This window comes from Embiotoca jacksoni, unplaced genomic scaffold (assembly GCF_022577435.1).
Source record: "Embiotoca jacksoni isolate LCO1_2020_lvr unplaced genomic scaffold, fEmbJac1.0.p SCAF_69, whole genome shotgun sequence".
In the NCBI taxonomy this organism is placed as follows: Eukaryota; Metazoa; Chordata; class Actinopteri; family Embiotocidae; genus Embiotoca; species Embiotoca jacksoni.
Genome location: NW_027185424.1, coordinates 782,876 through 806,409, shown reverse-complemented (window position 1 = coordinate 806,409; position 23,534 = coordinate 782,876). Strand labels below are relative to the sequence as shown.

Genomic DNA, 23,534 nt, shown 5'->3' with positions numbered 1-23,534 from the left:
TCATTTTTTGTTGGCTGTTAAACTCGTATATTGTAATTTTAGACGTGTTTGTTTTCATAACTTCGTAGCCTACGTCTTAAGAAAATGCTGATCTTCATCTTTCCCCTCTTTGCTTTACATTTCCTACATTTTGTTGTCTCCCCGTCAGCCTCTGTGGCTTCTAGACGCCGTCCATCGGTGTTTTTAAAATTAACCAGGTGAATGCATGTACATGGTGCACACGACGTCCCATGTTGTAACTGTGATATAACTTGGAATACTTACCAGCGGAAGATGTTGCTTCCCCCCGTTCCCTGATGACTGTGCTGTGCTGCGCTCCGTTCATGTGCAACAGGAACCGTCTGTGAACTTTCTGATTGTACCTTAAAGCAAACCAGATAAAAGGGACCACAAAACAGATGTTTTTTTGTGAAATACATTGGTCCGACAGCAGACTATGCTATGACCTCATGTTATTACAAAGGAATGGAAGCAGAAACCCCTCATGAGTGTAATGACTTTAATTGGAGACAGATTTATTTGTACATCATAACCATGTCCATAAAGTGTAACACAGAAAAAAAAGTTCAAACAATCCAGCTTTCTTTTCCTCTTGACTTCTTCTACAGGCATCCATACCCAATTATCAAAATATGTCCCCTGACCCACCTTCATGGAACACATACACATCTAATAATGCAAAATGACATACAGAACAGCATGTGAAGCGCTTTACCTTCTTCAAGTGCACATTTCTGCCAGGTTCCATTTAGTCACAAGGGAGTTTGGATTGGATGAGTTCAGTAATTAATTAGCAACCCAGGACTGTGGTCAAATTTAAGAATCCCTAAAATATATTTAAAAAAAAGGAATCACAAAAATATGTTTACTAAAGAATCCCATTTCCTTTTTAAATACCAAAACGTATAATCAAACTTTTGGGTCTACTTCATTGCCGTTCTTATTAACATCACATTCCACTGTTGGTTAAGATTGTCTGCATGAACTCAACAGGCATTCCTTTGTGAAACTGAATTTCGGGATTTGAAGTGGAAAAGCTGAAGCCCAGAAAATGGGATTTGAAGGTCAAAACCATAGAAAAAACACTCCAAATCCTGGCCACTATGCTGACTGGCTCTCTTGCTCAGGGTTAAGTCAATCACATACTTTTACTTCTGCATGCCGTGTTCTTTGGGGGTGTTGGCCGTGCCCCTCATCTACCACCTTTTAATACTCTATGTACACATTGATGTTGCAGCCATTGCAGTCTACATGTATGCACGAGTAACAGTGAGTGTGTGAGTGACCTAAAGCCACAGACGTTCGCATTACAGAGGAAAAACAAGTGTCTTAACACTGCATTTCACATTGGTTGCTCTAAAATCCCAAGTGGCAAATTGTCTGTAGGAAGTGGTGCCCCTCAGCTCCAACGCTCATCTCGTTGTAGTCGATCACTATGTCCTCAGCAGGAAAAGAGGTCGTCTTTGTCTGGTCTTAATATGATGGTAATTTGTTGATGTACAGTTCTTGCTATTTAAAAACACAACAAAGCAAATTTTTAATCTGTTCAAGTTCAACAAATTCTGGCTTTCAGTGCGCCCTGATCTGGCTGAAGGCGTCAAAAATACCTAACAACACCTACAGAACACTATTTATCACGCCACCTTGGTTTGGTCAAACCACAGTGAAAAGAAGTGTAAAAATGACACATTGTTCTTTCAGGTGAAGTTGTGTGCTGGATTATATCTCGCCTGGGTGCCCGAGCTTTACAGGTGGAGGGAGGTGGATTTTGGTATCTTTGGATATCTTTATATCAAGCTGGGATCACAGCTGTGGTAGCCTCATATTTGGTGCACAGACATTCTATTCAATATAATTTTATTTTATTTATATAGCGCCACATCACAATATAAGTCATCTCAGGGAACTTTACATAGTAAGGTCAAGAGGACCTCAGTGCAATATTAAGGGAAACCCAACAATTCAACAATTTCCACAGAACAATGGAGTGATATCAATCCTCCTATAACCCTTAGTAGGAATGAAAATTAAGCAAATTCCCTAATAGAACGTTTAGCTATATCTAAAGATAGACCATTTTTAAGGTGAAGTCTCAGCTTAGCCAAAATACAAAAAACTAAAATGCAGAGTTACCACCACAGCATGTACAACTGTTGTTTGACTTGATCAAGATTGATTATAGGTGCTGTTTTTTGTCTTCAACTCCAATTTCAAATCTTTGAAGTCTTCTCATTGTAAAAACAAAAGAAGACAATTTCAAACCAAACTGAAAACATTTACAAAGTTAAATTAAATGTACAATTTACAAAAGAAAACACGAACACAGCAGAGCAAGTTCAATCGCCACACAATAAGCCGAAAAACACAATAGTCTTCACGTATTCAAAGCAAAAATATTTTAGACAATCTCAATTCTTTGATGTATGTGTGTGTATACGTAAATATGTATTTATACGTATATATTTATACAGCTCTGGAAAAAATGAAGAGACCATTCTAAATATTTGTTAAATCAGCATCTCTATGTGTACGGCAGCCGTTCCATTCCAGTCTGTTGAATTCCAATACAGAAACACCTGATTCTACTTAATTGGGTACTGATCAGGTGATCACCTGATTCTACTTAATGAGGTACTGATCAGGTGATCACCTGATTCTACTTAATTGGGTACTGATCAGCTGATCACCTGATTCTACTTAATGAGGTACTGATCAGGTGATCACCTGATTCTACTTAATTGGGTACTGATCAGGTGATCACCTGATTCTACTTAATGAGGTACTGATCAGGTGATCACCTGATTCTACTTAATTGGGCACTGATCAGGTGATCACCTGATTCTACTTAATGAGGTACTGATCAGGTGATCACCTGATTCTACTTAATTGGGTACTGATCAGGTGATCACCTGATTCTACTTAATGAGGTACTGATCAGGTGATCACCTGATTCTACTTAATTGGGCACTGATCAGGTGATCACCTGATTCTACTTAATTGGGCACTGATCAGGTCATCACCTGATTCTACTTAATGAGGTACTGATCAGGTGATCACCTGAATCAAAACTTATTTAATGAAGAAAAGTATAACAACCAGTGCTGTAGTCATCACTGTCCTCTTACAATAGGACCAGCTGGATGGCAGAAACGGTGCTCGTAGTACCTTCAAAGTAATTCAAATTAAAAAAAGTGACTATTGACCAAAAGAGTTCAAAAGAAAAATTTTGAGTGAGAAAAGAAGAGTTCAACTCTGGTTTTACTGGCAGAGGAATACGGTGAGCGTCAGGCTGCTTCCATCCTTCAAATGTCAAAGACGACGGTTCATAAGAACAAGGTCAAGCAGCAGACATTAGGGACAACAAAGCTACAGACATTAGGGACAACAAAGCTACAGATATTAGGGACAACAAAGCTATAGACATTAGGGACAGCAAAGCTACAGACATGAGGGACAACAAAGCTGCAGACATTAGGGACAACAAAGCTACAGACATTAGGGACAACAAAGCTACATTCATTGGGGACAACAAAGCTACAGACATTAGGGACAACAAAGCTACAGACATTAGGGACAACAAAGCTACATATATTAGGGACAACAAAGCTACAGGCATTAGGGACAGCAAAGCTACAGACATGAGGGACAACAAAGCTACAGACATTAGGGACAACAAAGCTACAGACATTAGGGACAACAAAGCTACATTCATTGGGGACAACAAAGCTACAGACATTAGGGACAACAAAGCTACAGACATTAGGGACAACAAAGCTACATATATTAGGGACAACAAAGCTACAGGCATTAGGGACAACAAAGCTACAGACATGAGGGACAACAAAGCTACAGACATTAGGGACAACAAAGCTACAGACATGAGGGACAACAAAGCTATAGACATTAGGGACAACAAAGCTGCAGACATTAGGGACAACAAAGCTACAGACATTAGGGACAACAAAGCTACAGACATTAGGGACAACAAAGCTACAGATATCAGGGACAACAAAGCTACAGACATGAGGGACAGCAAAGCTACAGACATGAGGGACAACAAAGCTATAGACATTAGGGACAACAAAGCTGCAGACATTAGGGACAACAACGCTACAGACATTAGGGACAACAAAGCTATAGACATTAGGGACAACAAAGCGACAGGCATTAGGGACAACAAAGCTACAGACCAGCAGAGGACCAAAACGACTCTCCGCTCACCGGGATGACCACCAACTCATTCGAATGTCTCTCAACAACCGTAGGATGACATTAAGTGACCTCCAAAAAGAACGTCAGACAGCAGCTGGGGTGAAGAGGACGGTGAGGACGGTGAGGACGGTGAGAAACAGGCTCCTGACGGCTGAAGTTGGGCAAAGATAGAAAAAAAGCCCTTCATCATGAGAAGCAAAGAAGAGCCAGGCTGAGGTTTGAAGAAGACCAGAAGGATTGGACCAGAGAGGACTGGAGGAAGGTCATCTTCTCTGAGGAGTCCAATGTTCAACTTTGTCCAACACCTGGTGGTCTAATGGGTAGACGGAGACCTGGAGAGGTCGACGAGCCACAGAGTCTCCACCTGTGAAATGTGGTGGAGTATCGGTGAAGATCTGAGGGGCTTCAGCAAGGCTGGAATCAGACAGATTTGTCTTTGTGAAGGACGCATGAATCGAGCCGAGGACAAAGTTGTCCTGGAAGAAAACGTGCTTCCTTCTGCTCTGACGATGTTCCCCAACTCTGAGGAGGGTTCTTCCAGCAGGACGATGCTCCATGAAACACAGCCAGGTCAGTGAAGGTGTGGATGAAGGACCACCAGATCAGGACCCTGTCATGGCCGGCCAGATCTCCAGACCTGAATCCCATTGAAAACCTCTGGAATGTGATGAAGAGGAAGATGGACGGTCACCAGCCGTCAAACAAAGCCGAGCTGCTTGAATCTTTGGACCAGGAGTCATAAAGTCTCCCAACATCAAAGTGAAAGAGGTGGAGAGACGCCAAGACGCATGAAGCTGGGATTGGAAATCAAGAATCAATTATTCCACCAAATATTGATTTCTGAACTCTTCCTCAGTTAAAACATTCGTATTGTGTTGTTTAAAAATGAATATGAACTTGTCTTCTTTGCATTATTCCAGATCTGAAAACTCTGCATCTTTTTGTTTTTTTGACCAGTTGTGATTTTCTGCAAATAAATGTTCTAAATGAAAATATTTTAATTTTAAATTTGGGAGAAATGTTGTCAGTGGTTTATAGAATAAAACAAAAAATGTTATTTTACTCAAACATACCAATAAATAGTAAAACCAGAGAAACTGATCATTTTGAAGTGGTCTCAATTTTTTCCATGGCTGTATATATACAGTATATATATATATATACACACATGTATATCTTGATCAATCTACACTTCACACTGTTACACACATTCCCATTAGTTTGGAATGACTTCCTGTACACACTCTTAATGTACACATCCTGAAGGAGTGTCTGCTGAAGAAGTACTGAGCAGCTGACAAAATGAGACCATGCAAGAGTTTTAATTCAACATGGCTTTTTGAAGTCATTTTACACCTCTCAGGTCAAACTAAACAATCACTTCAACAACCTCTTGTAAAGATCTGGATCATCTGACATCTGTCACATCATGATGTTTGGTTCATCTGAAAAAATCTGATGCTTTGCTCTATTTTTTGTATTTACTGAGGAATGAAGAGTCACATGAAGTGACAGGTAGTTCGTTCATTGTAGAGTTTGGGTAGCTTGCATCGTCAGCTCTGGACCGCCTGAATCATGACAAACAGACAGAGGATGTAAAAGAGGCACATTTTACGTGAAGACTACAGAAGCTACGAACATGTGCTCAGCACACGTCTGTTTAAATTCTTTTTCAAATGTGTCGCACAAAATCCAAAAATCTCATGTATTGAAGCCTGTATGTGTTACCATGGACACCAAATGATTTGCTTTTGTGGGAGACCCTTAGTTGGTCCGTTTTCGGCTACCGGGCTGTCTTAATGGGATTGTTGACATCTTTCACACTTTCTCACAAATAAAGCAAACAGGCAAATGCACCAGACTTTGATTCAAAGGAAGGAATTAGACTGAAAGCACACTAACGGGCGTATCGAGCCACATAGACCAAACATTAGCCTATTTTTACCATCAAATGTTTGTTTCATCTTTTTAAATAACATAACTAAACTTCAACAGCTGAATGTGTGTGAACACCTCCTGTGTGACGCAGATGGAGCAGCGGAGCTGCTGCTAACGCGCGACTTCCTGTGGAGACTTCACAACTCAACAAGGCAGACAATCGGATAATCATACCGTCTTAATACTGTGAAGGTCATCAAAAATACCATTCAACCTTCAAATGTGGCCACTCAGAAGAGCTGGAATCAACTGACTGGTTAATGAAGATGTTATTTCAATGTCTACCGCAACCTTTAGTCTCTCTGGGAGGTTCAGGCAATACAGAAAATACTGATTGAGAGAGCTAGCTAAAGTGTTCAGAGAAAAAAGTTGTGCAAATGTCAAGGCAACAACATATGAAAGAGGAGGACGTCAGTAGGAGGAAGATTTTCATGTTGAGTGAATGGTCTCTGCGTCTTGTAGTGCAAATATTATACTCCCAATAATCCTCCACAACTACCCATCAGGGTTTTTCTGCCTTCAGTGGTCATCTACTCTTCGACAGCATGTTCTGCATACAGTACAGGATGGGTGTGTAAGATATGTATATGCTCCAGTGATATGGACAAAAGTTATGAAACAAAAATAATAATAACATATAAGATACTTTAACCTAAATGATGACAGATGATCACTTTACACCAACCCCCGAGGCCCATGGTATACTTACATTTTTATCAGCATGAGTGTGTAGCGTTCCCATGACAACGATGGTGGTAAGACAGGGGTCAATGGTTTCAATATCTATGGATGGTAGCTTTGAATTAAATATGCAGAGAGCTACTGTGACCGTGTTAGCCGGTGGGCGGAGCCTTTACTAACCTCATTGAAACCAGTCAAACTATGGCTACAGAACTCTGTTGCAAATTGAATGTCTCATTAAGAGCATGTAAATGTTCTGTTAGTTGGTGTTTTGGCAAAAGTAGATGATAAATTCAGTCTGTGACTAGCGTGAGTCCAACTTTCTCTGACTTCCATGTAAATACTTGACATATCTTACTGCTTTGTTCTTTATTACTTACTTCAGGAAGGTGCTACTTGCAGCCTTTTACCACAACTCTCTTCTTCATGCTGGTACATGCACAGTACCTGCATCTTACATGTAGGATGACATCTGCTGAATTGCTTCAATTAACTGAACTGTTTAGCTTTTGCAGCTAACAACTTGAGCTTGCTTCATGAAGTTAAAACTGCAGTGTGGAACTTTTGTCTCCTCCTTCAGCCAGGGAGAGTAATTCCATAAACACTGCCGACACATGAATGTGTCATGGATTCCACAGCAGTTTGGTCTACAGCGCCCACTGTGGCGGTAAAATGTGGATAAACAAAATGAAATGCATGAAAACCCAGCAAAATGACGACTGTAAGAATTTCATCCATTCGTCACTGATCACTTTTAAAAAGTCTGGAACAGTCACATTAACTTATCTTCATTCAATTTGGTTTAGGGTTTAATTTAAAATTCAAATGGGTGCCAGTGTGGGCCTGCTCTGCTCAGCAGACACAGAGAGCACCACCTGGTGGCTTTAATGAGCATCGCATTAACTTGTCTGTTAAAGGCTTGATTGTAATGGACATTTATTTATGTGTAAAAGTCCCACACTATAGTTTTAAATTTGATGTTAACAACCACTTTTTTAAGCTTTTATACTTCTTTCTCAAAACCAATAAAAGGTGGTCTGAACTGGTGGAAACGCTGCATGTAGCTCCTTTTCAGACCTTCAGTGCATCTTACTTCACCTCTGTGTGCCAGGAAACTTGTCACTATCAAGGCCTACGCTAAAACTAATACTACAGACAGTGAGTATTTGATGGTCTCGTACAGGATCCCAGGAAGTTTATCCCCTGACAGACTCAGAGAAGATTTACCCTCCGTCCAAATGAACCAATCGGAGGGGAGATGGACAGAAGGAGGAAGATAAAAAGGTAGATGAGCAGAGATGAAATTCTCTCTTCCAGTCTTCCCTTCTCCTCATTCTACTTGCATCATTTCTTGTGTTTCATCTACTTCTCTGTCTCAGTTTTCCTTCCTCCTTTACTTCTCTGTTGTCAGTAGCGTGTGGAGTACCAGTCATTGTCAGTCATCTGAACCAGCTCGTTCACCACGTCCAGCAGGTTGTAGTTGTGTTTCTTGAGAAGCCGCTGGTTGAGCGGCCGGTCCCCGAATCCCATCTCAACCAGCACAGCCATCATGGTGTCCTGGGTGGACGTGTCTACTGGAGGCTGCATGGGAATAGTATCGGATTAGTCCCAGGAAACCTGCTACTGATTATCATATCCTCCAGCTCCGCTGTCACAAGGACAGATACAGGAGATCATTCCAGATACAGGAGATCATTCCTGATACAGGAGATCATTCCAGATACAGGAGATCATTCCAGATACAGGAGATCATTCCAGATACAGGAGATCATTCCAGATACAGGAGATCATTCCAGATACAGGAGATCATTCCAGATACAGGAGATCATTCCTGATACAGGAGATCATTCCATATACAGGAGATCATTCCTGATACAGGAGATCATTCCTGATACAGGAGATCATTCCAGATACATGAGATCATTCCTGATACAGGAGATCATTCCTGATACAGGAGATCATTCCTGATACAGGAGATCATTCCAGATACAGGAGATCATTCCAGATACATGAGATCATTCCTGATACAGGAGATCATTCCTGATACAGGAGATCATTCCAGATACAGGAGATCATTCCTGATACAGGAGATCATTCCATATACAGGAGATCATTCCTGATACAGGAGATCATTCCAGATACAGGAGATCATTCCTGATACAGGAGATCATTCCAGATACAGGAGATCATTCCTGATACAGGAGATCATTCCAGATACAGGAGATCATTCCTGATACAGCAGATCATTCCGGATACAGGAGATCATTCCAGATACAGGAGATCATTCCAGATACAGGAGATCATTCCAGATACAGGAGATCATTCCTGATACAGGAGATCATTACTGATACAGGAGATCATTCCAGATACAGGAGATCATTCCTGATACAGCAGATCATTACTGATACAGGAGATCATTCCAGATACAGGAGATCATTCCTGATACAGCAGATCATTCCAGATACAGGAGATCATTCCAGATACAGGAGATCATTCCTGATACAGGAGATCATTCCAGAAACAGGAGATCATTCCAGATACAGGAGATCATTCCTGATACAGGAGATCATTCCTGATACAGGAGATCATTCCTGATACAGGAGATCATTCCTGATACAGGAGATCATTCCTGCCAACCGCAATAAGACTGTACAATAACTCACCTCTGGCAAAATCCATCACACAACAATAACACTGTTGACTGTGTTTCTTGGTTGTTTGTATATAATATATATATAGATATATACTGTACTGTATATACTGTGCATTTTATATTTAATATTTTTTACTGCTATTTTATTGCTTTTTATTATTCTATTATTATCTATTGCTTCCTGTATGCTGCTGTAGCGAAAAAAATTCCCCTCGGGGATTAATAAAGTAACTACCTAACCTAACCTAACCTAACCTAACCTAACCTAACCTAACCTAACCTAACCTAACCTAACCTAACCTAGCCTAACCTAACCTATAGGCCTGAGACTATGTTAGCATGTCTGGCTAGCTGACATATTACTGACAGTAGTAACCAGCATTACTGCGAAGGTCAGGAGCAAAGCTTACTGCCTTATTTTGGAGGATAAGAGGTGATGAAAGTGCGGCATAATTTACAGTAACAGGAACATATTTAAATAAAAAAAAGTAGCAAATCAGCCTCAGTAACTGCAGATATCTAATATATTAAAAATCTTTGCTCGGGATGGCAAAAAAAGAATTGGGATATCCAAAGCTTTTGTACCTTAAGACGACCTTAAAACAACCAAACTACACAGATGTACAACCCTGTTTCCAAAACACTGTGTAAAATGTAAATAAAAACAGAATGCAATAATTTGTAAATTACATAAATCAAATATTTGATTGCAAATAGACTAAAAACCACATATTAAATGTTGAAACTAACAAAATAAAACGTTTTATAAAAAATATATGGTTGTTTTGAATCTGATGTCAGCAACACGTCTCTATAAAGTTGTTCCAGGATCATGTTCACCACTGAGCTGCATCAACTCTTCTTTTAACAACACTCTGGAAATGTTGGGGAACTGAGGAGACCAGTTTCTGGAGTTTTGAAAGTGAAATGTGGTCCCATTCTTGCCTGATAGAGGATTTCGGCTGCTCAACAGTTCAGGGTCTCCTTTGTTGTATTGTTCATGTCCTGATGCTCCAGATGTTTTCAATGATTGACAGGTCTGGACTGCAGGAGGCCAGTTTATCAGCGGACTCTTCTACTAGAGAACCATGCTGTTGGAATACGTGCAGAATGTGGTTGGACGTTGTTCTGCTGAAATAAACAAGACCTTCCCTGAAAGAGACGTTGTCTGGATGGCAGCATATGTTGCTCCAAAACCTGAATATATCATTCAGCATTAATGCTTCCTTCCAGATGTTCAAGCTACCCATGACATGTGCACTAATGCATCCTGTACCATCACAGATGCTGGCTTTAGAACTGAGCTGATAACAAGCTGGATGGTCCCTCTCCTCTTTAACCTGGAGGATGCAGCGTCCATGATTTCCAAACAGAATCTCAGATTGTGATCCATCAGACCTCAGGACAGTTGTCCACTTCACCTCAGTCCATCTTCAATGATCTCGGTCCAGAGAAGGCGGGGGTGTTTCTGGATCATGTTTCTATCTGGTTTCTTCTTTGGAGAGTTTTAACATCATTTGTGGACGCAGCGATGAACTGTGTTCACAGACGATGGTTTTCACAAGTGTTCCTGAGCCCATGCAGTGATTTCCACTCCAGAATAGTGTGTTTTTAATGCAGTGCTGCCTGAGGGCCTGAAGATCACCACCATCCAATATTGGTTTCCAGCCTTGTCCCTTGTGTTCAGAGATTTCTCCAGATTCTCTGAATCTTTTAATGATATTATGAACCGTAGACGATGAAATCCACTAATTCTTTGGAGTTTTACTTTGAGGAACATTATTCTTAGATTGTTGAACTATTTTCCAACACAGTCTTTCAGAGTGGTGAACCTCTCCCCATCTTCACTGCTGAGAGACTCCGCCTCTCTGAAATCATCTTTTATACCCAATCATGTTGCTGATCTGTTGCCATGGTAACGTCATTAGTTGTCAGATGTTCCAGCAGGTGTTTTGTTTTTTTGTTTTTAATCTTTATACTTTTTCCATCTTTTGTTGATCCTGTCATAACTTTTTTGAAACGTGTTGCTGCCATCAAATCAAAAAGAGCAGATATTTTTCATAAAACAATAAAATGTCTCCGTTTCAACATTTGATATGTTGTCTGTGGTCTATTGGCAATTAAATATGGGTTTATATGAATTGTAAATCATTGCATTTTGTGTTAATGTATATTTTACACAGCGTCCCAACTTTTTTGGAAACGGGGGTTGTAGTAAGGATAACAGGTTGTTAGATGCAGACTGTTTGCTCACCTGAGTGGGTCCTTGTCCAGTGAATAAGGCTTTGTAGGCCGAGGCAGCTACTGACAGAGCTCCTTTCACCAGGCCGCTGGTGATGCCTGGATGCCTGAGGAGAGAAGAGACATTTGCAAAATCAACATTTTAGAAAAAAATACAAAATAAATTCTCTTTTACATAGTGATAACTATTGATTGGCATGTGAATTTCTGCCATTTAATGATACCAAGCCATCTTCAGTGTGATAAAACAAAAGGTAAAACTAAAGAAATGACACGAGTTACTTGTTTGTATCTTGCAGAACTGATTTTATGCAATTTGTATATCGTCAGAGAACCGATGAGCAGTAGAATGACAACAGGCCCACAGGTTTGATTGCGAGTTAGATGGATGGACACTCCTTTGAATATATCCTGTCAACTGCTCATTGAAGAAAATATCTACTTTGCCAATCATACTGTATGTCTGAAACTCATTTCGGCATGTAGACATGCGTCAAGAGGATCTACTCAAGCTGGGAAGAAAAGTGATTTAAGGAACTTTTGAATGTGTCAGAAGGACCAGACTGACAGAAAGGAACACGAACTAAAAACCACTCATTACTTCAGACACAGGCAGAAGAGCATCTCTGAATGCACAACACGTCAAACCAGATGGACTCCAGCAGAAAACACTCCTCCCAGCCCAGAACAGGAAGTGTGGCTACAGTGTGTGTGAGTGTGTGTGTGTGTGAGTGTGTGTGTGTGTGAGTATGTGTGTGTGTGTGTGGTGTGTGTGTGTGTGAGTGAGTATGTGTGAGTATGTGTGCGTGTGTGTGTGTGTGTGTGTGTGTGTGAGATACCTAGGGTCCTCAGGATTGTCCTCCTCTGTGTTCTCAGTATCTTCAGTAGAAGTTTCTTCTTCGGGATCAGCGGCTGCGTGGCAACGACAACATTTTTCTGGACTCACATCAGTTCACTTTAAACATGTCAACAATAAGAGTTGGTGCTTCAGCGTGCTCACCGTCCTCCGTTTGGTACAGTTCAGAGGCCTCGTCGCCGTCCACGGCAGCATCAGCACCACCTTGTGTTTCTCCACTGCTCTCTAGCCTGTACGATGTCAACAATCACACAGTTGGATAATTCTGTCCCATTTACGAGTCATTTACAACCAGTGCTACAAACACAAGATAGTAGTTGTGTTCCACATGCCATCCTCCCTCCGTCTGGGCTGTTCCCCTCTTCCTCCCTCCGTCTGGGCTGTTCCCCTCTTCCTCCCTACAGTTCCTGTTCATATCTGTACCCTCACTATCAAAGTAAACCAACATGCAAACATAATCTGAAATGAAAATGAATACAAAGTTAAAGCTGCACTAAATATAAATATATGTATTTAACTTAAGATGTTGGTTGCAGTTAAATGATGGCTGTGTGTTGGTAAAATCCAGTGAAACAATAACGGGGTTAGAAACGCTGACCTCGGCGTGATGGCGGCTTTAGGTGGCGTCACCACTTCAGGCGTCAGCGGCTCGTCGTCCAGCGTCTGAGACGTGCAGAGCATGTCGTTGGCGCTGCTGGTTCTGGACAGCTCCGTCCCCGGAGACGCTGCAGCAGCCTCACCCGTCTCACCCACCTCACCCACCTCACCCGTCTCACCCACCTCACCCACCTCACCCGTCTCACCCACCTCACCCACCTCACCCACCTCACCCACCTCACCCGTCTCACCCACCTCACCCACCTCACCCGTCTCACCCACCTCACCCACCTCACCCATCTCACCCGTCTCACCCACCTCACCTGTCTCACCCACCTCACCCACCTCACCCATCTCACCCGTCTCACCCACCTCACCTGTCTCACCCACCTCACCCACCTCACCCGTCTCACCCACCTCACCCGTCTCACCCAGCTCACCCACCTCACCCGTCTCACCCACCTCACCCGGCTCCCGCTCCTCAGCGGTGCTGCCCGGGTGGTCAGATGATGGGTCTGTGGGAGTCTCAGCTGGGATATCATCAGGCTGGGACAGAGCAGAGCTGCAGAGGGACGAAGAAGAGGGATTCAGGGGAAGGTAACGTTCAGCCGCCATGTTGGAAAACATGCAACACGCGTGATGATGACAACACGCAATACACATGATGATGACAATACGCAACATGTGATGATGACAACACAACAAATGTGATGATGACAATATGCAACACGTCATGATGACAACACGCAACACACGTGATGATGACAACACGCAACACGTGAGATGATGACAACACGCAACACACGTAATGATGACAACATGCAACACACGTAATGATGACAACATGCAACACACGTGATGATGACAACACGCAACACGCGTGATGATGACGCAACACGTGATGATGAAAACACGCAATATGTGTGATGATGACAATACGCAACACATGATGATGACAACACGCAACACGTGAGATGATGACAACACGCAACACACGTAATGATGACAACATGCAACACGCGTTATGATGACAACACGCAACACGCGTGATGATGACACGCAACACGTGATGATGAAAACACACAATATGTGTGATGATGACAATACGCAACACATGATGATGACAACATGCAACACACGTGATGATGACAACACGCAATATGCGTGATGATGACAACACGCAATACGCGTGATGATGACAACACGCAACACGTGATGATGACAACATGCAACACGCGTGATGATGACAACACACAACACGTGTGATGATGGCAACACACAACACACGTGATGATGACAATATGCAACACATGATGACAACACGCAACACGCGTGATGATGACAACACACGTGATGATGACAACACGCAATACACGTGATGACAATATGCAACACGTGATGACAACACGCAACACACGTGATGATGACAACACGGAACACGTGATGACAACATGCAAAACACGTGATGACAACATGCAAAACACGTGATGAAAACACGCAACACGCATGATGATGACAACACGCAACAAACGTGATGATGACAACACGCAATACACGTGATGATGACAATACGCAACGCGGGACGACAACACACAACACACATGATAATGACAACACGCAACACACGTGATGACAATACACAACACGTGTGATGATGACAACATGCAACACACGTGATGATGAAAACACACAACACATGATGACAACATGCAAAACACGTGATGAAAACACAACACGTATGACGATGACAACACGCAACACACGTGATGATGAAAACACGCAACACACGTGATGACAACACCCAACAGATGTGATGATGACAACATGCAACACACGTGATGATGAAAACACACAACACATGATGACAACATGCAAAACACGTGATGAAAACACAACACGTATGACGATGACAACACGCAACACACGTGATGATGAAAACACGCAACACATGATGATGACAACATGCAAAACGTGATGAAAACACAACACGTATGACGATGACAACACGCAACACACGTGACGATGACAACACGCAACACACGTGATGACAATACACAACACGTGTGATGATGACAACACACAACAGACGTGATGATGACAACATGCAACACACGTGATGATGAAAACACGCAACACATGATGATGACAACATGCAAAACACGTGATGAAAACACGAAACATGCGTGATGACAATACACAACACGTGTGATGATGACAAAACACAACAGACGTGATAACAATACGCAACACGCGTGATGATGACAACGAGTGGCGGCCGGCCGGCGCTGCTGCTCCAACGCCACCAGGACTCGTACCTGTACATAGACTCCCCCAGTGGCCGGCTGGTGTCAAAGCAGTCGGGGAGGATGATGATGTAATCTTCCGAGGAGGTGGAGGAGGAGCGACTCCTCGTCCCTTCTCCCTTCTCCTCGCCCTCCTTCTCCTCCTCTGGCTCCGTCTCTCTCTCCGTCACTCGGAGCTCCATGTGGGACTCCTCAACTTCGCCTGGGATCAGATTAAGAGAAACAACAGGATTCAAAGATACGGCATGAAAAACAAAACATGAAGAAGCTGGAAGTGAGAACAGGATGAGGTTTAAAATCGACGGTCTGCTTGACAGCGTGAACGTGGTTGTCTGCAGTCACCTGTGTCTTTGTGCTCCTGCAGCGTGGAGATCTTGGGCCGAGTGTGCAGCGGGGTCGGTGCCGAGCCGGGCCCGGGCGGCGGACCCGGCGCCGAGCCGGACCCTGGCACCAGACTCTGCGCCGAGCCGGACCTGGGCAGCGAGGTTGGCAACGAGCCGGACCCGGGAACCGGACTCTGCGCCGAGCCGGACCCGGGCAGCGGGGTCGGTGCCACGGACAACGGAGCCGGTAGGGAGGCCTTCAGCTGGGAGGGGAGGGAAGCCTTGAGAGTCGCCGGTGGTTTCAGGGGGTTGTTGGAGCTGCTGTCAGGGCTCTCCTCTGTTTTCACACTTTTACTTTTCACACAGTAAGAGGAGGAGGAGCAGGAGGAGGAGGAGGAGGAGGAAGAGGAGGACGAGGAGCCACCCTGAGCAGCTGCACGCACCACTGTAAGCCAACAGGAGGACCACCGTCATGCTCTTCTCTTTAACTCTTTTACTCAAATACACATGGCGATGAAAGCCAACTCAAAGAAACTCAAATTTCACTTAACTAAGAATACAGAAAATACACAATTACCACATTGTAGGAAATATTTTATTTTCTTCTCCAGTAAAAATCAACCAACTGGTAATCCCTTTAAGAGGACAGCTTCAGACCGGACCCCTTGTGACTGACCTTTACCTGTCCTTGGGCAGGACCCTCTCAGAGGAGCGTGATCTGGGGCCTCCTCCAGCGTCATGGAGCGAATAACAGTCTCACAAACAAACTGAGTCCCGCTGATATCATCCTCCCCTTCCTCCTGAGCTGGGACTCCGCCCCCTTCAGCTCCAGATACTGCCACATGGGGGACATCTGAGGAACCGGGAGCGAGAAGACAAACGTTATGACGAACCGACAGGCTGTGTGTCACCTCTATGCACAGAATTAGATGTTGTGCTTGCAGTGCTGGGTTCAGCTAATTAAACAGGCATGACCTTTAACATCCTGTGTATTCATAGGGGCTGTAAAGCAAGGCGAGGTCATTTGTATATTAACAACAAGGTCAATCAAAGTGCCTCACATGAAACATAAAAGGCATTGAGACACGATAGAAGACAAAAGCCAACATTAGATAATAGAAAGAAAAGCATCTAGATAGAAATCATAAAGGAAAAACTCAAACATTGAAAGAAAAATAATTTTTTTTAAAAATACAAGAGTATAAATTACAGTGTACTTTAAGAATTGAGTATATTAATGGATTTATTAAAACCCTGAAGCATTCAGTGCTTTATAGACTAACAGCAGTATTTGGAAATCCCATGTTTGACAAGTAGCCCATGTAAAGTCTTACAGCTGTAGTGATTTAGTGATTTACTCGAGCAGCAGCATTCAAAATCAGCTTTTTTTTTTAGAGACCTGTAAACACACCGTTACAGAAATCCATGACTGAATATGAACGCAATGTCTTACTGTGGCTCTTAAAGTTTGGCTTTGAGTCCATGAGGACACAAAACATTCCAGCTTGGCTTGTGACTGAGCGATGACTTTTATTTGTTCTTCATAGTCTCCAAAATTAATTATAAAAGAAAAATATTCAATGAATATAATTCAGTTGTGGCAGGGCAGACCTCTTTCAACCAAATCTGTTCATCTAAGACAGATAGCGACCAACTGAGCACATCACATGACTCCTGGTCTAAACGCATTCATTTATAATAACCACACATAATATGACCACAAATCAAATGCTCTAAAACCACGATGTGAAATACAATGAGAGCACTAACGCTGCCGGAACACGCAGAAAATTACACTTACAGTATGTCCATAAATCTGTTGTCCCAGTGCATGCTGGGAAACCTTTTCTACACAGCTGCTCCTGAGTCACTACACTACCTTCTCCCCGGCTGTGATGTTTCTCATCTCTCTGCTTCTAAGTTTCTATAACAAGAAGCTCGACATTAAGTCTGCAGCACTTTTAAAGGCATATTGTGACTATATTTGGCATTCAGAGGGCGTATTGGTATGTAAATGAGCTTAGATGGAAGATGAACAGACAGTATTTAGTATTTTTCTGTGCGTGAAGGTGTGAGAATGTATGTTTAATAAAACTCCCAACTCAGATGTTTATATGAGAAGTTTCAACACAAGTTTAGAACTTCTTCTAACGCTTCGATATGTGACAGAACTGTTTTTAAGACTTTAGAGTCACAAGTCCAAGTCAAGTCTCAAGTTTTAGAGGGTTAGTTCCACAATGGCTCATGATTTGAGTTACGGTTTTAAATAATGGCCAGAAAAAAATGAGAAAATTTGACCTTTGACCATACAAAATGTTATCACTGCGATTTATATCGTATTCGATGTAGAATTTTTGCATTATTAGCCCATGAATTATTTACATATGGCTAGAAACATGTTCTGTGAGGTCACAGTGACCTTTAGTTCACCACATTGTAATTGGTTCATCCTTGAGTCCAAGTAAATGTTTGACCGTGACCTTTGACCCCCCAAAATCGTATCAGTTCATCCTTTGGATCTATCGAATGCGTGCACGGGACAGACGGACAGACAGACAACTGAAAAACATAATATCTCAGGCTACGGAAGTGCTGAGGCATCAGAAATCGTAAGGAGAAACCTTCATTACCCATAATGCTATTGATGATTTCAGTCTCCTCCTGAATGAGATCCAGAGAGGAGCTGCTCTTGTCCTGCAGGTGGCCATCTTGAGGCTGAGGTGACATGCAGGGAGTCATGTCTGGGTTGGAGGAAGAGCACAGAAACAGGATTTTAGCTGAACTCAAGTGATGGATCACTAATTCAGAGAGTTAATGCCCTCGATAATTTAAATGGAGAGAGCAAGAACCAGCAGAAGCAGATGTCTTCATGTCTCATGTAAACTTAATACTCCCAACATGATAAAAAAAAACAAATCTCATAACCACGATTCTCATGTCCATGAATTATATATTTTTGAGCCCACCACCAAAACCTTCACCACTGTGAACTCTTCTCACCAGCAGGCGTGTTGTTTGGGACACTCTCCAACTCTTGGACAATGTTGATGTCCAACAGCTCGAAAGACAGAAGATCCTGACAGATACAAAAACAACAGGTAACTAATTAAAGAGGAGTTTAAACTGCATTATGGGAAATGTAGGAGGGCAATGTTTTTGGATGATACTCAGCTGTTTTGTTTTACATCACTGTAAAGTTATTGCTCAAACATGACACGGCATGTTAGTCATAAAAATAGGAAGCTTGAAGATAAAATCATCAAAAGTATGACTGTAATAAAGGAATTTAGACATACATATATATTTGTTTTAAAGTAAAAACAAAATGCCATAATGTTGCAACGGGGCAGTAAAATGTTGGACAGGGTTGTGCTGAGGGCGGACATATAACATGAGCGGGAGTTTGTGACATCACAAACTGAAAAAACTGCATTTATGAAAAACCAAGACCTGCTTCATGACCAAAAACATAGATATAAATCTGAATTTGTACAATATGGGACCTTTAATATACTACATACAATACAAGTGTATACTTACATTAACTTATTGTTAAAATGTGATCTGTCATTACACATATTTTAATCAGCTGTACACAGAGAGTTGGGTTGGATTGATACTTGGTTGGAGCAGGTTCAGGTGTTCCAATCAGAATGGGGAGAAAAAGGAAACTTAAGCTGCAGCTTCAGTGTCATGACTGCAGATGATGTCACCTGTGCAGTGAGCAGGTCCACAGAGGGGATGAAGTACTCTTCTTGGTCAACTGACATTAAAGGTTGCTCCCGAGAAGTTGCGCAAGCTTTTCCCTCCACTGATGCTGGGTTCTTACCCTGCAAACAAAAACAGGAATCACTTCAGACATCTCTACAAACAGATGGACGACATGTCTGTGGAAGTGTTAGAGCCCAGCCGACGCCAAAACAGATATTAAAAAGTAAAAAAAAAAGAATTCTGATGATGATCTATCGATAGAAATGTGGTTATCAAACCCTTGTAACAAAGAGATGTAATGAAGACAGGATATTTAAATATTTGATAGTTTTACAATAATTTATTTTCCCAAAATAATATTGCTGCATTGAAACTGGGAATTTTAATGTAAATGTAATAATAATGAATAACTATCTATTTAAAAAAAGAAAAAACACAAAAATTGAACAATTTCTAAATTACTCTGAGGATCTTTTTCTGCATTATGTTTTAGAAGGAAAAATGAAAGTTGAAATTCTGACATGTCTGTGGAAGGCCAACCGGCCCATAATTCAGCTAGCCTCTAGTGTGAGTATGCATGTATCTACACTGCTCCAAAAAATAAAGGGAACACTTAAACAACACATCCTAGATCTCAATGAATGAAATATTCCAGTTCAAATCTTTATTCATTACATAGTGGAATGTGTTGAGAACAAAATAACTGTCAGGAGTCCAGTTTTTTCCTCCGTTTTGCCCCCGATCACCTCTCCTCCTGTGTCCCCTGTCTTTGTCTGTGGCCACGCCCCTCACCTCCCGTGGCCACGCCCCTCACCGGTCCCAGCAGATGCAGCCACTCACCCCTGATGACCACCTGCAGGTGTGCTGCATCTCCCTGATCACCTCCCCGGACTATATGTAACCTGCCCCTGCACAACTCTGGTTGTCGGTTCATTTTTGTTAGTCACCCGTCCGTCCTCCGTCAGCTCTCCGTCAGTTCTCCGTCAGTCCTGTTCCCGTTCCCGTTCCTCCGGCCTCTGTGTCTCCTGCGGATATTCCCTGTCTAAGTCACCAGTCGGTGGAGTTGCCCTCCCGGCTCGGAGGATTGTTGACGCCGTCCCTTCCGCTGGTCTGCCAGCTGCCCTGTCAGCCGTGTCCCCCTGGAGCTGTCGGTCGAGTTGCCCTCCCGACTGGACGCAAGTGGACACGATCGGTGACACCTTTTGGTTTTTTGTTTTTTTGTTTTTTACAATAAAGACTGTACTTTGGAACTTATACCTCGAGTCTGTGAGCTTGCATTTGGGTCCTGGAAAAACACCCACCACGTAACAATAACATTAGAATGATCAATGGAAATCAGAATCATTATCCATGGAGGTCTGGATTCAGAATCATACTTCAAATAAAAGTGTAAAAATCAGATCACAGGCTGATCCAACTTCTGTGGAGATTCCTGAAGACAAGTCCAAATGAGTCTCAGTAGTGTGTGTGTCCTCCACGTGCCTGTATCACTCCCTACAACGCCTGGGCATGCTCCTGATGAGACCACGGATGTTCTCCTGAGGGATCTCCTCCCAGACCCGGGTCAAAGCATCGGTCCACTCCCGGACAGTCTGCGGTGGACGTGGCGTCGGAGGACGGAACGAGACACGATGTCCCGGATGTGCTGGACTGGATTCAGGTCTGGGGGACGGGCGGGCCGGTCCGTAGCGTCGACGCCTTCATCGTGCAGGAACTGCTGACACACTCCAGCCACATGAGGCCGAGCATTGTCCTGCATCAGAAGAACCCAGGACCCGCTGCACCAGCAGATGGTCTTCAACGGGTCTGAGGATCTCATCCCGGGACCTGATGGTAGTCAGGGTACCTCTGGCTAGCACACGGAGGGCTGCGCTGCCCTCCGAAGAAACGCCTCCCCAGACCGTCGCTGACCCGCCGCCGACCCGGTCCCGCTGGAGGATGTTGCAGGCAGCAGAACGTTCTCCACGGCGTCTCCAGACTCCGTCACGTCTGTCACATGTGCTCAGTGTGAACCTGCTCTCATCCGTGAAGACCGCAGGACGCCGACGGAGAAGCTGCCGATCTCGGTGTTCTCCGGTAAAGTCCGATCGCCCCGCACGGTGTTGGGCTGTGAGCACAGGCCCCACTTGTGGACGTCGGGTCCTCGTACCGCCCTCATGGAGTCTGTTTCTGACAGTTTGAGCAGAAACATGCACATTAGTGGCCTGCTGGAGGTCATTTTGTAGGACTCTGGCAGCGCTCCTCCTGCTCCTCCTTGCACAAAGGAGCAGATAGCGGTCCCGCTGCCGGGTTGTTGTCCTCCTACGGCCCCCTCCACGTCTCCCGGTGGACCGGCCCGTCTCCCGGTATGTCCTCCGTCCTCTTGACACTGTGCTGACAGACACAGCAAACCTTCTTGCCACAGTGTACATTGATGTGCCATCCTGGATGAGCTGCACTACCTGAACAACTTCTGTGGGTTGGAGACACCTCAAGCTCCCTCTAGTGGTGAGGACACTGGCAAAATGCAAAAGGGACCAACAATCATCCAGAAAGGACGAGGACAGAGAAACGGTCTGTGGTCACCACCTGCAGAACCGTTCCTTTATAGGGTTGTCTTGATAATTGCCTCATTTCCACCTGTTGTCTGTTCCATTTGTACAACAGCAGGTGAAACTGATCCTCAATCAGTGTTGATCCAAACTGGACACGTTGATTTCACAGAAGTGGGATTGATTGGAGTTACATTGAGTTGTTTAAGTGTTCCCTTTTGTGGTGGTGGGGTGTGGTTAGCTCAGCTGCAGGGGGTAGAGAGTGGGATGAGTGGTTCAGGGAACAGTGCCGGGTAGGTGTGATGAGCACAGCTGAGCTGAATGTGAACTGATGAGCTCTCCCCTATAAAGGGGAGCAGGGAGAAGGAGGCGAGAGGAATGCGGTTGCACAGAAACGTTGTGTGGGCCGGACAAATAAAGGCATTTTACATCCGAACGTCTGACTGAGTGCGTCGTCTGTCTCCAAGAACCCCCGCGGTAGCTCAGACCTGCTACAACTTTATTTTTTTGAGTAGTGTATATTTGTGTATTTACACAATGATGTACTTTCATAAATTTCTTTCATTTATTACACTTTTTATATTTTTAAGGATTTCTGCTTTCACTCGTCCAATCATCCTGCGGTACCTGAGGTGTGACACAGGGTGACACAAGTATCCCATCCGCCATCATGGGCGCCGGGGCCAAAGGGTCGACCACGATGCTGCACCACACTCTCGGTCCGAACTGCTCGCCGGCGTGGGCCAGACGCCAGTGGGAGGTGTAAGAGCCCTCCAGCGCAGGTGCACACAGTGCGACACTCACTATACCCACCTGGACACACAAACACCGCATGAAGAGCACAGTGGCAAGGAGCTGACTGCATCCATCTGATAAAGGAAGACTGAAATCGGATCTAGGTAACAAATTCATGGTGCTTTTCCCCCCAAAAAAGGTGAAAATGAGAACTTCCCTCCACTCACCTGTCCTGGCTGCAGCAGGGGGATGGGAACTTCTCTCCACCGGTCCCCAGATCCCACCGCAAGGTTCCCCCACATGAACTTCAGCTGTACCAACAAACAACATATAATATGAGGATCAATTAAATTCTATTTTATTTTACATATAAAGCACCAAATCACAACAGGTTATTTCAAGGCGCTTAACACGTTAAAGTCCTTAAAGCAGAACTTTACAGCATTATACAGAGAAAACCAACAATTCAACAATTCCCACATGAGCTAGGAGGGATAAACTCCTCTTTAAGGGAGAACAACCTCCAACTGAAGGAAAGAAAAGTCTCTTATAACAGGAAGAAACCTCCAACTGAGGAAGGAAAAACTCCCTTTAAAAGTAAGGAACCTCCAACATAAGGAAGGAAAAACTCTCTTTTAACAGAAGAAACCAACAGAAGGAAGGAAAACTCTTTTAACAGTAAGAAACCTCCAACAGGAAGAAGAAAAAACCTCTCTTTTAACAGGAAGACACCTCCAACAGAAGGAAGGAAAA

At 43.5% G+C, this 23,534-nt stretch overlaps 1 protein-coding gene across 1 annotated transcript in view; it reads right to left on the bottom strand.

Annotated features, from left to right (window-relative positions):
* Positions 1-484: 484 nt before the first annotated feature.
* Positions 485-23,534, bottom strand: part of nbr1b (NBR1 autophagy cargo receptor b) — a 41,068-nt gene continuing 18,018 nt past the window's right edge. The window contains exons 11-24 of the mRNA XM_069175603.1: positions 23,009-23,092; positions 22,674-22,859; positions 19,518-19,634; positions 18,805-18,880; positions 18,435-18,545; positions 16,481-16,657; positions 15,824-16,249; positions 15,494-15,683; positions 13,623-13,740; positions 13,180-13,289; positions 12,726-12,811; positions 12,565-12,637; positions 11,739-11,832; positions 485-8,412 (exon numbers count right to left, since the gene is read on the bottom strand). Of these exons, the coding sequence (XP_069031704.1) occupies positions 8,239-8,412; positions 11,739-11,832; positions 12,565-12,637; positions 12,726-12,811; positions 13,180-13,289; positions 13,623-13,740; positions 15,494-15,683; positions 15,824-16,249; positions 16,481-16,657; positions 18,435-18,545; positions 18,805-18,880; positions 19,518-19,634; positions 22,674-22,859; positions 23,009-23,092 (2,022 nt within the window). The 3' untranslated portion in view covers positions 485-8,238. The remainder of the gene's footprint in view (positions 8,413-11,738; positions 11,833-12,564; positions 12,638-12,725; positions 12,812-13,179; positions 13,290-13,622; positions 13,741-15,493; positions 15,684-15,823; positions 16,250-16,480; positions 16,658-18,434; positions 18,546-18,804; positions 18,881-19,517; positions 19,635-22,673; positions 22,860-23,008; positions 23,093-23,534) is intronic.